The sequence below is a fragment of the Mobula birostris genome, chromosome 13 (genome assembly GCF_030028105.1).
Source record: "Mobula birostris isolate sMobBir1 chromosome 13, sMobBir1.hap1, whole genome shotgun sequence".
Lineage (NCBI taxonomy): Eukaryota > Metazoa > Chordata > Chondrichthyes > Myliobatiformes > Myliobatidae > Mobula > Mobula birostris.
Window position 1 is genome coordinate 1,742,836 of NC_092382.1, and position 14,248 is coordinate 1,757,083.

At 43.4% G+C, this 14,248-nt stretch overlaps 2 protein-coding genes across 2 annotated transcripts in view; one reads left to right on the forward strand and one right to left on the reverse strand.

The window, feature by feature from the left end:
* The window catches only part of LOC140208203 (uncharacterized), a 55,382-nt gene that overhangs the window by 34,795 nt on the left and 6,339 nt on the right, over positions 1–14,248 (forward strand). The window lies entirely within an intron of this gene.
* Positions 1–14,248, reverse strand: part of LOC140208187 (NACHT, LRR and PYD domains-containing protein 3-like) — a 30,076-nt gene that overhangs the window by 14,964 nt on the left and 864 nt on the right. The window contains exons 2-4 of the mRNA XM_072276678.1: positions 14,073–14,239; positions 8,146–8,317; positions 7,976–8,041 (exon numbers count right to left, since the gene is read on the reverse strand). Of these exons, the coding sequence (XP_072132779.1) occupies positions 7,976–8,041; positions 8,146–8,317; positions 14,073–14,239 (405 nt within the window). The remainder of the gene's footprint in view (positions 1–7,975; positions 8,042–8,145; positions 8,318–14,072; positions 14,240–14,248) is intronic.

A 14,248-nucleotide genomic window follows, 5' to 3' on the forward strand; every position in this document is an offset into this window, starting at 1 on the left:
GCACTGCAAGCAAACAATAAGGTACAAGGCCAAAGGATAATTGGCAGGTCAGTTTTCTTTTTTGAACTACGCTCTTAAACTGCAGAATTCAATACCTAAAACTACAGTGTTGTGCAAAAGACTTAAACATAGATGTACAGATAGGATGTTCAAGACTTTCGCAGCGATGTGTGAGGGATGCAGACGCAGCTGTCACTTTTAAACAGCATCTCTAAACATTTATTTTTATTTAATCCTGTTTAAAACTAAAATCATTTTGTCTTTTATTTTCTTGTTTGCACTTTATCCCGTTGTAATTCAGTTTCTACTACATCTACTGTATGAAAAGTGCTTTATAAATAAATTACTACTACTACGACTACTACTTCAGGGTCCTGTTGAATTGTTTCTAGTTTCTACTGCCATTTCTTTTCATATATCGTTTTGAATTTGATGGTCTTTTGCTATGCATTTGTGATAATTATTCGTATTAACAGCCTGGTACTGTATTGCCACCAGGATCCCCTCTGTTTTTGAGAAGATATCTCCAACTCTGAGACAGGCCTTCAATGCTTTCTAGTCGATGCTCAGATCATGGGAATATCTTCCATGCAGGTTCATGCTCTCCAGTTGGTTAATTCTTCCTCCTATAGTGATAACTTATTCATTTTTGTGGGTTGTGATTTAATTTGTTTAGTGATGTGCACTTATTTTTTAAAAGAATCAGAATTGCATATGCTTGTAAGGAGTGCTGAATCCTGCTTGCGTTGACAAAAATATATCCTTAGAACTGATTGTGAATTTCAGAAAGGAAACACACACCAGTCCTCATAGGGACAGCTGAAGTTTAAAGAGTGAGCAACTTCAAACTCACAGTTGTCAATATCTCCGAGGATTAACCCGGAACCAATATATCGATGCAGCTACAAAAAAGGCATGACACCATGTACATTTCATTAGGAGTTTGAGAAAATGTGGTATGTCAGGGAGGGAAGAGAAGATGGTGGCGCGACGCAGCGCGCACGGCTGTTCCGAATGATATCGATTATATGTAACTAGGGACCGTGCACAATCCGGATTTGATGGAGAGAGCTGTGAGAAGCGCGAAGGAACACCTGGAGTAACTTCTGAAATGCCTGCTTCGCTGCCGCTGCTATTGCGCGATCGAGAATCTCCGGGGATGAAGGCCCCAAATCCTCAGCTTTGCCTATTGCCTATTGCCTGTTGCCGGGGCCGGGGTTGGAATGTTCGGCAGAGATGGTGCTCGGTGCTTGGTGTCGGAGAGCTGGTAGGAGGCTCGGAGTTTTCGGATGAACTCGGAGTCGGACTGTACTCTGATGCTTCCAGTATGCTGCATTGGCAAGTTGGCAGCGCTGGAGGTTTACCGTCTGAGTGAGATGATGGGACTTTCGACAGACTTTGCGACTATTAACGTGCCATGGTCTGTTCTTATCAAATTACGGTATTGTTTGCACTGTTGTAACTATATATTATAATTATGTGTTTTTGTTAGTTTTTAAGTCTGTTTGTCATGTGTTTCCGTGATATCATTCTGGAAATACAGTTTATCATTTCTTAATGCATGCATTACTAAATGACAATAAAAGGGGACTGCGTGTCCTCATAATCTAATCTAATCTAATTGTCTGCAAGAACACTGGAAATTTTGTAAGGATGTACATTGGAGAGTATTCTAACTACCAGCTGCACCATCTGGTATGTGAATAGAAGTAAGGTGCACAGTCACCCACTGAGGAACGTCTTCTTCTCCAGTGACACCGGATTTCTGATTGAACAGTGAACCCATGAACACTACATCACCACTTTTTATTTCTATTTTTGCACTACTAATTTAATTCAATTTATTTAAACTATTTAATTTAACTAATATATACTATATTTCAGTTTTTTTTCTCTAATATTAATTGCAGTGTGCTGCTGCGGAAAGGGCAACATCTTTCACAACATTTGCCGATGACATTGATCCCGATTCTGATTCTCAGAATTGTTATCTGACTGTTGGATACATCGTTATGTCTGTTATTCCTCTTCCACATACTGTCCTAAGCAATGTTAACCTAAGTGCGTTGGCGTGTACATGGTGCTTTTTAAAATTTGTCATTCCAGTTTCTATTTTTCCTTGTAAATTTTCCAGATCGATTTTGGACCAGGATTTTATGCCGATATAATGTGTTAATATGGGTATACCTGAAGTGTTTACTGCCTTTGTTATATTTTCAACATTGAAATCCCTTTGGCAGATTTTCTTCAGGCTTGTAGTAAATTCTGTCACAAGATTTCCCTTCATCACACGATGATCTATTCTTTTTTTTTTGCTTGTTGATATCCTAAATATTTACATGTTTCTTATTCATCCATCACATATATTGTACCCTGATGCTCTGTTTTATAGACTACCAGCTCTGTTGCACCCTACTTTATGCTTAATGTTCCGCACTTATCCTGTCCAAAGTTTATGTTTATATCTGGAGAAAATAGTTCTATTATTTCAATGCCAAATACGAGGATCCTTAATCAAAGAACGGGTTTCCCTTCCTTCACCATAAAAGTTGCCCTAGTCCGCATCTCTTCCATGTTGCGCACATCTGGCCTCACCCTAACCAGGGATAGGGCTCCTCATCCTCACCTACCACTCCAGTAGCCTTCACACGTACCACATAATTCTCTGTAAATTCCGCCATCTGCAACGGGATTGCACCACTGAGCACATCTTTTCCTACCCCCTGCCCTGCTTTCCGCAGGGATTGCGCCCTAGGCGACTCCCTTGTCCATTCGCCCCTCCCCTCTGATTTTCCTCCTAGCACTGATCATTGCAAGCGGAACGAGTGCCTCACAGGTGGATAAGGTAGTTAAGAAAGCTTATGGGGTGTTAGCTTTCATAAGTCGAGGGATAGAGTATAAGAGTCGCGATGTAATGATGCAGCTCTATAAAACTCTGGTTAGGCCACACTTGGAGTACTGTGTCCAGTTCTGGTCACCTCACTATAGGAAGGATGTGGAAGCATTGGAAAGGGTACAGAGGAGATTTACCAGGATGCTGCCTGGTTTAGAAAGTATGCATTATGATCAGAGATTAAGGGAGCTAGGGCTTTACTCTTTGGAGAGAAGGAGGATGAGAGGAGACATGATAGAGGTGTACAAGATAATAAGAGGAATAGGTAGAGTGGATAGCCAGCGCCTCTTCCCCAGGGCACCACTACTCAATACAAGAGGACATGGTTTAAGGTAAGGGGTGGGAAGTTCAAGGGGGATATTAGAGGAAGGTTTTTTACTCAGAGAGTGGTTGGTGCGTGGAATGCACTGCCTGAGTCAGTGGTGGAGGCAGATACACTAGTGAAGTTTAAGAGACTACTAGACAGGTATATGGAGGAATCTAAGGTGGAGGCTTATATGGGAGGCAGGGTTTGAGGGTCGGCACAACATTGTGGGCCGAAGGGCCTATACTGTGCTGTACTATTCTATGTTCTATACCTGCCCTTGCACCTCCTCCCTCACAACCATTCTGGGTCCCAATCAGTCCTTATAGGTGAGGCGGCAGTTCACCTGTAAGTCTGTTGGGATCATATACTGTGTCTGGTGCTCCTGGTATGGCCTCCTGTATATCGGTGTAACCCTATGCAAAATGGGAGTCCACTTCGCCGAGCACCTACATCTGTTCGCCAGAAAAAAAAGTGAGACCGCCTTTTAGCCATCTATTTCAATTCCACTTCCTATTCCCATTCCGACATGTCAATACATGACCTCCTCTACTACTGCAATGAAGCCACGCCTAATGCTGGAAGAGCAACACATTATATTCCATCTACTAACCTTCGACCTGATGGCAGGAATATCTATTTCTCCCTTCCCGAGCCCTTTACAGTTACACCAAACAAGTTCCTAGCTATTCACTTCACCCCTCCTCCTCTCCCATTTTCACCTATCAGCTGCGAATTTAAATTTCTTCCTCTGGTCTCTTAACTTCTTTTCTTTCTCCCCTTCCCAGTCCTGATGAACGATCTCGACCCGAAACGTTGACTGTTTACTATTTTCTATCGATGCTGCCGGGCCTGCTGAGTTCCTCCAGCATGTTGCCTGTGTTGTTACTATTTTGAATTAATTGTTTTAACGTTATTGATGAAGAAACGTATAATTTCAAGTCATCAATGTATGGAAGGTATGTCAAGGGACCCTTTATTTATTTATTTGTTTAAAATTTGATTCCCTATTTTTGTCCCATTCAGTAAACTAGAGAGTGGGTTTAAAGCTGGACAAAATCATAATGCGCTCAGTGAATCACCTTGGAAAATACTTCGATGTATTTTCCTGCCAGTGGTTGTTCTTTTTTGGTTATTAATAGATTGGATGACTACAGTACAGAAATGATTCATCAGATGGTATCAAAATTTCACAAGTATTATCGGTACTAAGAACTTTCCCACTGCTCAAACTGTAAGTATATTGTGGGTAACTAAGTCAGTGTTTACTAGTGGTGAGGTGCATGATGTTACAACTTTAGATATAAAATAGTCTTATTATTAAAAGCACGTTATAACATAATACGTGACCATTCAGTATTCTTATGAATTCGGAATTGAAGCTGCTCTTGATCCTGGTCTTTTCTCCATCTCATGCTCTAGAGAGGGTGTGGAAAGAGAATGTTTCAGGTGGTTTGGGTTTAAGCAGCAGGGCTTGAGCCGGGGAATTAGCGTCTTGTTAAATTCACCGAGTTATTCTGGGAGGTGACAATTGTGATAGCTGAAGATACAAAGTGGAAAATTAACATGCTTGGGAATTGTGGTGGATTGGCCTTTTGGATTGATAATTGTCTTCTCCATGGATGACAGATGGTAATTAGATCTGTTATTTATTTTGGCTGGATTTCCCTGACCAGAAATGTTCCACGACGATCAGAACTGGGATCTGCTGTATATATACATATATACATATATGGGGTGTATGGGGTGTCAGGGAGGGGTAGCACCTCTGGTGGGGGAACATGTCGCGTCCTTTTCAGGGCGGTTAGTCCACCTTTGGTCCCCATCTGGCACTCATCTCTCACCTGTGGCTCCCCGTAGCTGTTTGCATGCGACAGCGGCCACACCCCGGGCAACCGCTTCGACAAGCCGGCTAAACCAGGTGAGGGTAGCCGACAGGTCTCAAACCCTCGGTGAGATAGGGAGTTGTCTATCCCAGCATGTGAAGACAGACTCCGGCGGATTGAGTGGACGAGACCAGCTGAAGGTCCAACGGTCAAGAAGGCGGTCTCTGCAAGCATCATGGAACGTGTAGAGCAGGACAAGACACAGAAGACGTCCTGGTCATCCACTGCGCCTAGTCCCATCTCCAGCCGTCTAGACTCTGTCTTGCCACTGGATCCAGATGGGAATTGGGAAGAGAGAGTGAGGCTGACGCTGCACAACTCTCCCTCACTTAAATCCAAATCATGCGCTAGTCATTATGGTGTCGAGGTCCTCATCGACGTCAACGATGGACGAACAACATAGTGGAATTTCAATTATATACATATCCATAAAAAACACGTCTGGTGTTTAACCCAGCCAAAGGTAAAGTCTTGTAACTTCAAACATCAAGAGTCAGTGCTCCATTAAAGGCAAGACCTTTAACAGCATTAACGAGCAGAGAGATTTTGAGGTTCAGGCTCATTGTTCGCTGAAAATGGACTCAGAGACTGACAGTGTGTAAACGAAGATATGTCGCTTGCTTGTCTTTATTAGTTCAGGATCTGAGTCGGGAAGTTATGTTGCAACTTTATAAAACTCAAGCTAGTCCGAGAATTCGCCCTCTTAACCCTTGTGGTTAAGTTTGCAGATCTGTCTGTAGGAGTAAATAGACAGATTCAGAGAATGGGCAATGACGTGAATGGGAATACAGCTTTGGAAAGTATATGGTCATGCAATTAGTTAAAAGGCATGTAGACCTTTTAATAAACAGGGGGAAAAATCAGATTTTTTTACGAAAGGATGTACTGACATTGGAGCGCAGGTTCGTGACAATTATCCCGGGAATGAAGGTATTCTGGAGTTTAGCAGAATAAGTGGGGAAAGGCGGTGGTAGAGATGATATAATTGAAACCTATCGATATTGAAAGTCCTAAATGGAGTGGATGATGTGCAAAGGATGTTCCCTATAGTGGAGGAGTCTTGGACTAGAGGGCACAGCTTCATAATAGAAGTACATCCCTTTTGGACAGCGACGAGGAGCAATTTCTTTAGCTGGCGGGAGGTGAATCTGTGAAACTATTGCCATAATGCGTCTGTGGAGGAAAAGTCATTGGGTATATTTAAAATGCAGTTTGATAGGTTCCTGATTAGTAAGAGATGGCAGGACAACGGGGTTGAGAGGGATTGCGTAGCAAATTCGATGGACCGATAGCCTTATTATGCTCCTAGGTCCTATGGTCTTAACCTGCATCTGCAGTCTTGCATTCACTTCTGATCACCCAATTCTTGGAAGGATGGAGAAGGTACAGAATAGGTTCATCAGGATGTTGCTTGGATTCGAGAGCATGTGCTACAAGAAGAGGCTTAAGAAACGTGGATTGTTTACTCTGGACGTTAAGGAGAAACCTGACAGAGGTCTACATATTTCAGAGAGGCGAAGTTAGAGTAGAGAGTCAGTATTTTTACCCAGGACTGAAATCTCTAATACCAGAGGTCATTCGGTTCAGTTGAAAAGGCGAAAATGTGGGTAGCGCTTCTTTTTTTTCCTAAACACGGAGTGGATCCTCGAATGTACTGACTGGGTGGTGGCCGAGGCAGCTAAGACAGGCCTATTAAAGATAATCCTAGATGTACCCATGAATGCGCAGGAAATTGAAGGGCATAGCCAGTTAATATAAAAGAGGATACTAAATGTTATATAAATAATAAAAGAAAGCAGAGGATAGATATCAGACTGCTGGAAAATGATGCTGGAGATGTAGTAATGGTGCAAAGAAAATGGTAGACAAACTCAACAAGGACTTTCCGTCGGAGTTCCTTGTGGAAGACTCCGGCAATATGCCAAAATGTTAAGCGTATCAGGAGCAGAATTGAGTTTTATTATGAAGGAGGAATTACTTTCAAAGCTGAAAGCCCTGTAGTTAGATAAGTCACCTGGACCGAATGAGACAGTGTATTATGAGCCTCCTGGGTTGTGTGGGGATTCCCAGTGTGTAGGACCAGGAGTGAAGGCTTCAGCAAATCCAACATCTAGATTAGTGGAAACATAAGGTGGGAGGAGAGAGAGCAACGCGCCGCGTGCGAGCCCTCCGGTGAAAATGATATCGTATCTGTTAAATAGGGGCCATGGACAATTCTGATTTGATGGAAACAGACGTGAAAGCACAGAGGAACATCTGGAGAAATTTCTGAAACACCAGTTCTCTGCTGTTGTTCTCTGCGCGATCGAGAATCTTCCGGAGGGAAGACCTCAAAATCCCCGGCTTTGCCTGTTGCTGGCGACCGAGATTGAGGTCGAACCGCTCGAATAGAGATGGCGCTCGGTACTCGGTGTCGGAGGCCTGATCGGAGGTTCGAAGTTCTCGGATGACTCAGAGTCGGACTGTGGTCGGGCATGGCAGGAAGAGTTTTCTTCCTTGTCCCGTCTGCGTGAGATGTGGGACATTTGAGAGACTTCGAACTTTTTACTGCGCTCATGGACTGTTCTTCATCAAGTTATGGTATTGTTGCACTGTTGTAACTATATGTCATAATTATGTGGTTTTGTTAGTTTTTTCAGTCTTGGTCTGTCCTGTGTTTTGTGATATCACACCGGAGGAAATATTGTATCATTTCTTAATGCATGCATTACTACATGACAATAAAAGAGGATTGAGTTTCAAAGTCTAATCTAATAAATTGCAATATTCGGGCTCCAACGAGAGATTCTCTGAGTTCTAACTGTATACAGAGATTCGCAATGATTCCTAATTTCTGGCAAGCCACCATCTAACATCTGAGACTTGGCTGGAACTGTGCATTTCATCACTCACCTATCAGTTGGATGGGTAACTCAGACAACCCGTGGGCGATATTCATGTATTCCTGTGGATCAGTGCCTGTTTAAATTTTAAAAAAAAAGAAAATCATGAAAAGACAGCTACTATAATTAAAAATCTTTCTTTCTGTGTTCCTTTGTGTTCAGTGCATGTTTTTAACGTACCGAGTTCCTGTATTTCCCTCAGTATTCTGTCCAACTTCGGTAACTCAGTCCTCCATGTCACAAAGGATTCCCACATCGCCCTCCGGGCCCGGGAGCCTTTCTCCATCACCAAACTGAGGAAGAGTCTGGAACTCTCTGCCCGATTTCCCTTCTCTGTCAGTTCAGTGACTTTCTATAAAAAAAAACAATGAATTTATTGTGGAGCATACAGACAGACATGGAGAATGTGCAGGGAAATATCTGTTCATGGCCCCAGTAGCTTCAGAACAGATGCAGTCACTGGGTTGCTGCCTCATCCTCCCTGGGTTCAGTCACTAATAGAGAAACAGTAACTGAAGGAAATTCAGCCCAGAGTAGTGGAACTCAGAATCAGAGTAGAGGGACACCCATTTGGTACAAAAATTAAGAGAAATTTCTTTAGCCGATGTGGAGTGAATTGACATAGATGGCTGTGGATACAAAGTCATTGGGTATACTTAAAGCGAAGGTTTATAGGTTCTTGATTAGTCATAGCAGCAAAAGGTATGGGAGAATGCAAGAGAATGGGACTGAGGGGGATAATAATTCAGCATGATGGAATAGCGGAACAGAAGCGGTGGGAAACTGGCCTATTTCTGCTTCTATGTCCCATGGTGTTAAAGTTGGTGTTTCAAGACAACAGAAAGTTAAGGAAACAACAGGAATTCTGCAGATGCTGGAAATTCGAGCAACACACATCAAAGAACGCAGCAGGCCGGGCAGCATCTCTAGGAAGAGGTACAGTCGACGTTTCAGGCCGAGACCCTTCGTCAGGACTAACTGAAAGAAGAGTTAGTAAGAGATTTGAAAGTGGGAAGGGGGAGGGGGAGATCCAAAATGATAGGAGAAGACAGGAGGGGGAGGGATGGAGCTAAGAGCTGGACAGATGATAGGCAAAAGGGATATGAGAGGATCATGGGACAGGAGGTCCGGGAAGAAAGACGGGGGGGGGGGAACCCAGAGGATGGGCAAGGAGTATAGTCCGAGGGACAGAGGGAGAAAAAGGAGAGTGGGATAAAGAATGTGTCTATAAAAATAAATAACTGATGGGGTATGAGGGGGAGGTGGGACATTAGTGGAAGTTAGAGAAGTCAATGTTCATGCCATCAGGTTGGAGGCTACCCAGACGGAATATAAGGTGTTGTTCCTCAAACCTGAGTGTGGCTTCATCTTTACAGTAGAGGAGGCCGTGGATAGACATGTCAGAATGGGAATGGGATGTGGAATTAAAATGTGCAGCCACTGGGAGATCCTGCTTTCTCTGGCGGACAGAGCTCTGCCCTTGCCCATCCTCTGGGTTCCCCCCCCCCCACCCCTTGTCTTTCTCCCCGGACCTCCTGTCCCATGATCCTCTCATACCCCCTTCGCTAATCACCTGTCCAGCTCTTGGCTCCATCCCTCCCCCTCCTGTCTTCTCCTATCATTTTGATCTCCCCCTCCCCCTCCCACTTTCAAATCTCTTACTAACTCTTCCTTCAGTTAGTCCTGATGAACAGTCTCGGCCTGAAACGTCGACTGTACCTCTTCCTAGAGATGCTGCCTGGCCTGCTGCGTTCACCAGCAACTTTGAAGAAAGTTAAGGAAAGTTGGTGCGGTTGTCTTTTGATGGAGATGGTAACTACCTGGCACTTATGCTGTAAAATCGTGTTCTCTTCCTCAATGCAGGCATGGGCTGCCTTATTAAATGAGTAATTATCAATGAAAAGAATAGAGGGCTATGGGTAACCTTAGGTAATTTCTAAAGTAAGGACATTTTCAGCACAGCATCGTGGGCCGAAGAACCTGTATGGTGCTGTTGGATTTCATTGAATAGTATTCAACCAACATACTCCCCTGACCATATGATGGAATGAATATCATCGAGGGTGCAGCTGGAAATGGACGGGTCCAGAGTATTGCTCTGAGAAATAACTGAGTGATGTCCTGGGGCTCGAATGATTAATCTCCAACAACAGTTAACAAGTAGAGAAATGGAAAGATTGCCCATCACAGGAAAAGTGGAACATAATTATGCCAAAAATAAATCTGCATAGTTTCATGTCGTTCTACTGGGCTGGAGTTTCATTAGAAACGGGTCTGATGAGCTACAGTTGTGAAAGGATTTAAATGTTTATGTTCCATACCAATAAAGTGGAAGATCTCAGACGATGAATCCAGAGATGAGCATGGAAATAGAGCGTTGGCTAGTGGCCAATATCGACATCGGGAGTTTGGAGAGGAGAGGACTTCAATCAGGACCACGGTCTGAAGATACAAGACAACAGCAGTTCCGTATAGCGAGGAAGAGCTTTGACCAGTGACCAATTGGCTTTTGGAATAGATGATCAGGCGCAAAACTAAAGGAAGGTGGGGTTAGGCACGTAGTCAAAGTGGTGATTTTACGACTTTAATTCTTGAGGCTTTAGCTCTTCGAGGTTTCCGCTGAGAGAGGCTTCAGTCAGTGAAAGCAAAGAAAATAAAAACTCAAGTTTTTTCATTCTCTTCTTGCTTTATATTTGCTCAGCTTGGACAGTAGGGCTGACAGGCAGAATAGTGGAATGCTCCTCTTGCTGGATGGGGGAAGGCAGTGTCCCTGACGGCTACAACTGCGAGATTTGTATCCAGCTGCAGCTCTAACAAATTAAGAGCTGGAGATGGAACTGTACGAAATCTGGATCAGTTGGGAGGCTGAGGGAGTGATCGATAGGACATGTAGAGTGATAGTTGCAGCAAGGGTGCAGGGCAAAGGAAACTGGGAGACAGTCAAGAAGGGGAAAGGCATGAAGGGGCCAAAACAGAGTACCGTACCCCTATGGCAATACCCCTGAACAAGAGGTAAAACACTTTGTATACTGCCCCCGGGGGGGGGCTGTGGGGGGGGGCGGTAATAACTCAACAAAGGAAAGTACAGTGGTCGGTTCTCTCACTAAGTCTGCCTCTGTGACTCAGAAAGGAAGGAAGCGGGAGAACAGGCACAGTGTGGTGATGAGGGATTAGATAGTGAGGTTCCTGGATGGTATGGTGCATCCCGGGTGCCAAGGTGAGGGATATTTCGGATTCGAGTTCTCAGCATTCTTAAGTGAGAGTGTAAGCAGCCAGAAATCGTGGTTGATATAGGTGTCAATGAAACGGGTAGGGTGAGTGAGGAGGTTCTGCATAGGCAGTTCAGGGAGTTAGGTGCTAAGTTAAAAGGCAGGACTGCAAGGGTTGAGGTCTTATGATTGCTACCCCTGCCGCATGCTAGTGAAACCAGGATTAGGATGATTATCCAGTTTCATACGTGGCTAAGGATTGGGTATAGGAGGTTGGGCGTAAACGTTTTGGATCAGTAGTCTCTCTTTCCGGGAAGGCGGTACCTATACAAAAGGTACAGGTTGTACCTAATCTGGAGAGGGGTAATATCTAAGCAGGAAGATATGTTAATGCTGGATGGTGGGGTTCAAACTAAAGTTGCAGGGCTATTGGAACCAGTGTGTCAGAACAGTTAGTGGAGGCAGATGTTGGTAAGGCCGCAAAGTTGGGAATCAAAAGGTCGAGCATGGTGTCCTGAGCTGTATATATTTCAATAGCAGAAGTACCGTATGAAAAGCCGATAATAGTGCTGAAGATGAGGTAGCTAGTTTACAAACAGAGGCAATGCGTAGTGAGGAGGGGCTGTTGATGGGGAAAATTTTCAGCCAACAGGATTAGTTGCAACATAAAAGGCGGACAATATCGGCAAGGGTGAATACAGGGCTGAAGGTGCTGTATTTAAACGCGCACAACGTATGGAATAAGGTAGATAAACTTGCGGCACAGTTGCAGATTAGCAGGTATAATGTTGTAGGCATCACTGAATCAAGGATGGAAAAAAGGTTATAGCTGTGAGATTGATGTATCGAAAAGACAGGAAGAGGAGGCGGCTTTGCTCTGTTGGTAAAAAATGTAATGAAATCTTTAGAAAGAGGTGTACAGGGTTGGAAGGTTTGAATCATTGTGGATAGAGTTAAGTAGACCCTGATGGGAGTTGTCCATAGACTCCCAAACAGTAGTAAGAATGTGACCTTTATATTATAACAAGAGATGAAAAAATGCATGCTAAAAGGCAATGTTACATTATTCATGGGGTCTTTAGTATGCAGGTAGATTGGATAAATCAGCATGGTGATGAATTTCAGGTGGTGTAATTTTAAGAGTGCCTACGAGATAGCTTTTAGAGCAGCTCATGGTTGAGCTCATTTGAGGATCAGCTGTTCTGAACCGGTATTGTCTAGACAAATTATGGTAATCGAACCCTTAGGGACAATTGATCATAACGTGATCGAATTCACCCTGAAATTTGACAAGGAGAAGCTAAAGTTAGATATATCCGCATTACAGTGCAGTAAAGGGAATTACAGTGGCATGAGACAGGACCTGCCCAGAATTGATTGAACAGAGAAGCAAAGGCTGGAATTTCCGGAAGCAATTCAAATGGAGCAGGGTGTATTCATCCCAAAGAAGAAGATGTATTCCAAAGAAAAGATGACACAACTGTGGATAACAAGAGAAGTTAAGCGAACATAAAATCTAAACGGAGAGTATATGGTAGAGAAAGATTAGTGGGAAGTTGAAGGATTGGGAAGCTTTTGAAAACCAATGGAATGCAACTGAAGTAATCATTAAGGTGGTAAGGATCGAATACGATAGTAAGCTAGCATATAATATTAAAGGAGGCCGGAGAGTGCGGCTGAGATAAGAATTGGATCAGGTATGATGAAATGGTGGAACAGAATCGATGGGGAAAATGGCTTAATTATGCTCTTATAGCTTATGATCTCATACACATTTACGTATTACTTCTCCTGTCTGAGCAGAGCCATTTAGATAATGTCAGATTGATATATTACAGACAGCGCCAATGAATCCCAACGAGAACAGAGTGACTGGTCAGTGTAACACATATAATTTTCTAATGCCTCTTGCGTTTGGAAAGGTCAGATCTAGGACATGACCATCACTATTTGTGGGGTACATGGAGACTGACCTGAAATTGTGTGCCCCGGTTCTCTTTAATTAGATATTCAGCTAGTCTACAGATTATTTCCATTTTGTCTTTTTTTTCTTCCCTTTTAGGGCAACTTCATGATTTCCTGGGTCATGAAATATCAGTTTTATGCCGGGTAGCTCGAGTCTCAATAATGCTATAGAGTTTTTCGAGTAAGAATGTGCATGAAGGCAAGGCAGTGTATCTACATGGACTTTAGCTCGGCATTTGACAAGATGTCTTTCTTTATGCGTGAAAGGTGAAAAGTTGAAGGAGACCATGAGGGGAAAGTTCTTCACTCAAGGGGGTCGTGAGAGTAGAGATTGATTTCCTAGTGCAAGTGATACAAGTAAACTGATTTCAGCGGTTGAGAAGTTTGGTAGATCCATGAAAGGTAAAGGTACAGATGAGCATAGTCCTTGTGCAGGTGGATGGGAGTCGGCAGTTTAAAATCGCTCTGCATGGAGTAGATGGCCAAAGAGCCTATTTCTGTTCTGTCCTTTCCCATGACTCTATGAAAGGTTAGCCACATATATGTTCGAGAGTTCATTTGGAGAACACAGAAGGTACGATTACTATCTGACAGCTTAATATTCATATATTAATAAACTCATGTGAATTTGACCGACGGTCCTGATAAGATGCTAAATTTATTTTAGATTTAATGCCTGTTCAGCCGTTCAGATATGCAGCCACTGCACGTATATCACAGTTAAATACAGCCGGTGTGAGAGGAAAAGGTGACGCTGAACCTGTAGTTCCCAGTGCTCCCCACCTTAACAGCTGAAACCAGATCTGTGAGAGACAAGTCAGAGATCAAAGTCTCCATTGTCATGTAGACCTTCTAGATCGTGCAGGAGATGAATATTGATCACTATTCCCTCTGATACCAGCAATTCGGTGACAATACACTAAATACACTCACCTCCTTTTCTTCTCTACTGAAATGTCCCTCCTCTGTCAGCATCAAAGCGAGTCTGTCAAACTTTTCTTCAATTGCTTGTTGGAGTCTATCCCTGTAGAAATTTGTCAGCTGGTACAGTCGATATTCCTCCCCCTGTGCCAGGAGGTCAGAGATTGTAAACTCTGGCTCTGTGAATA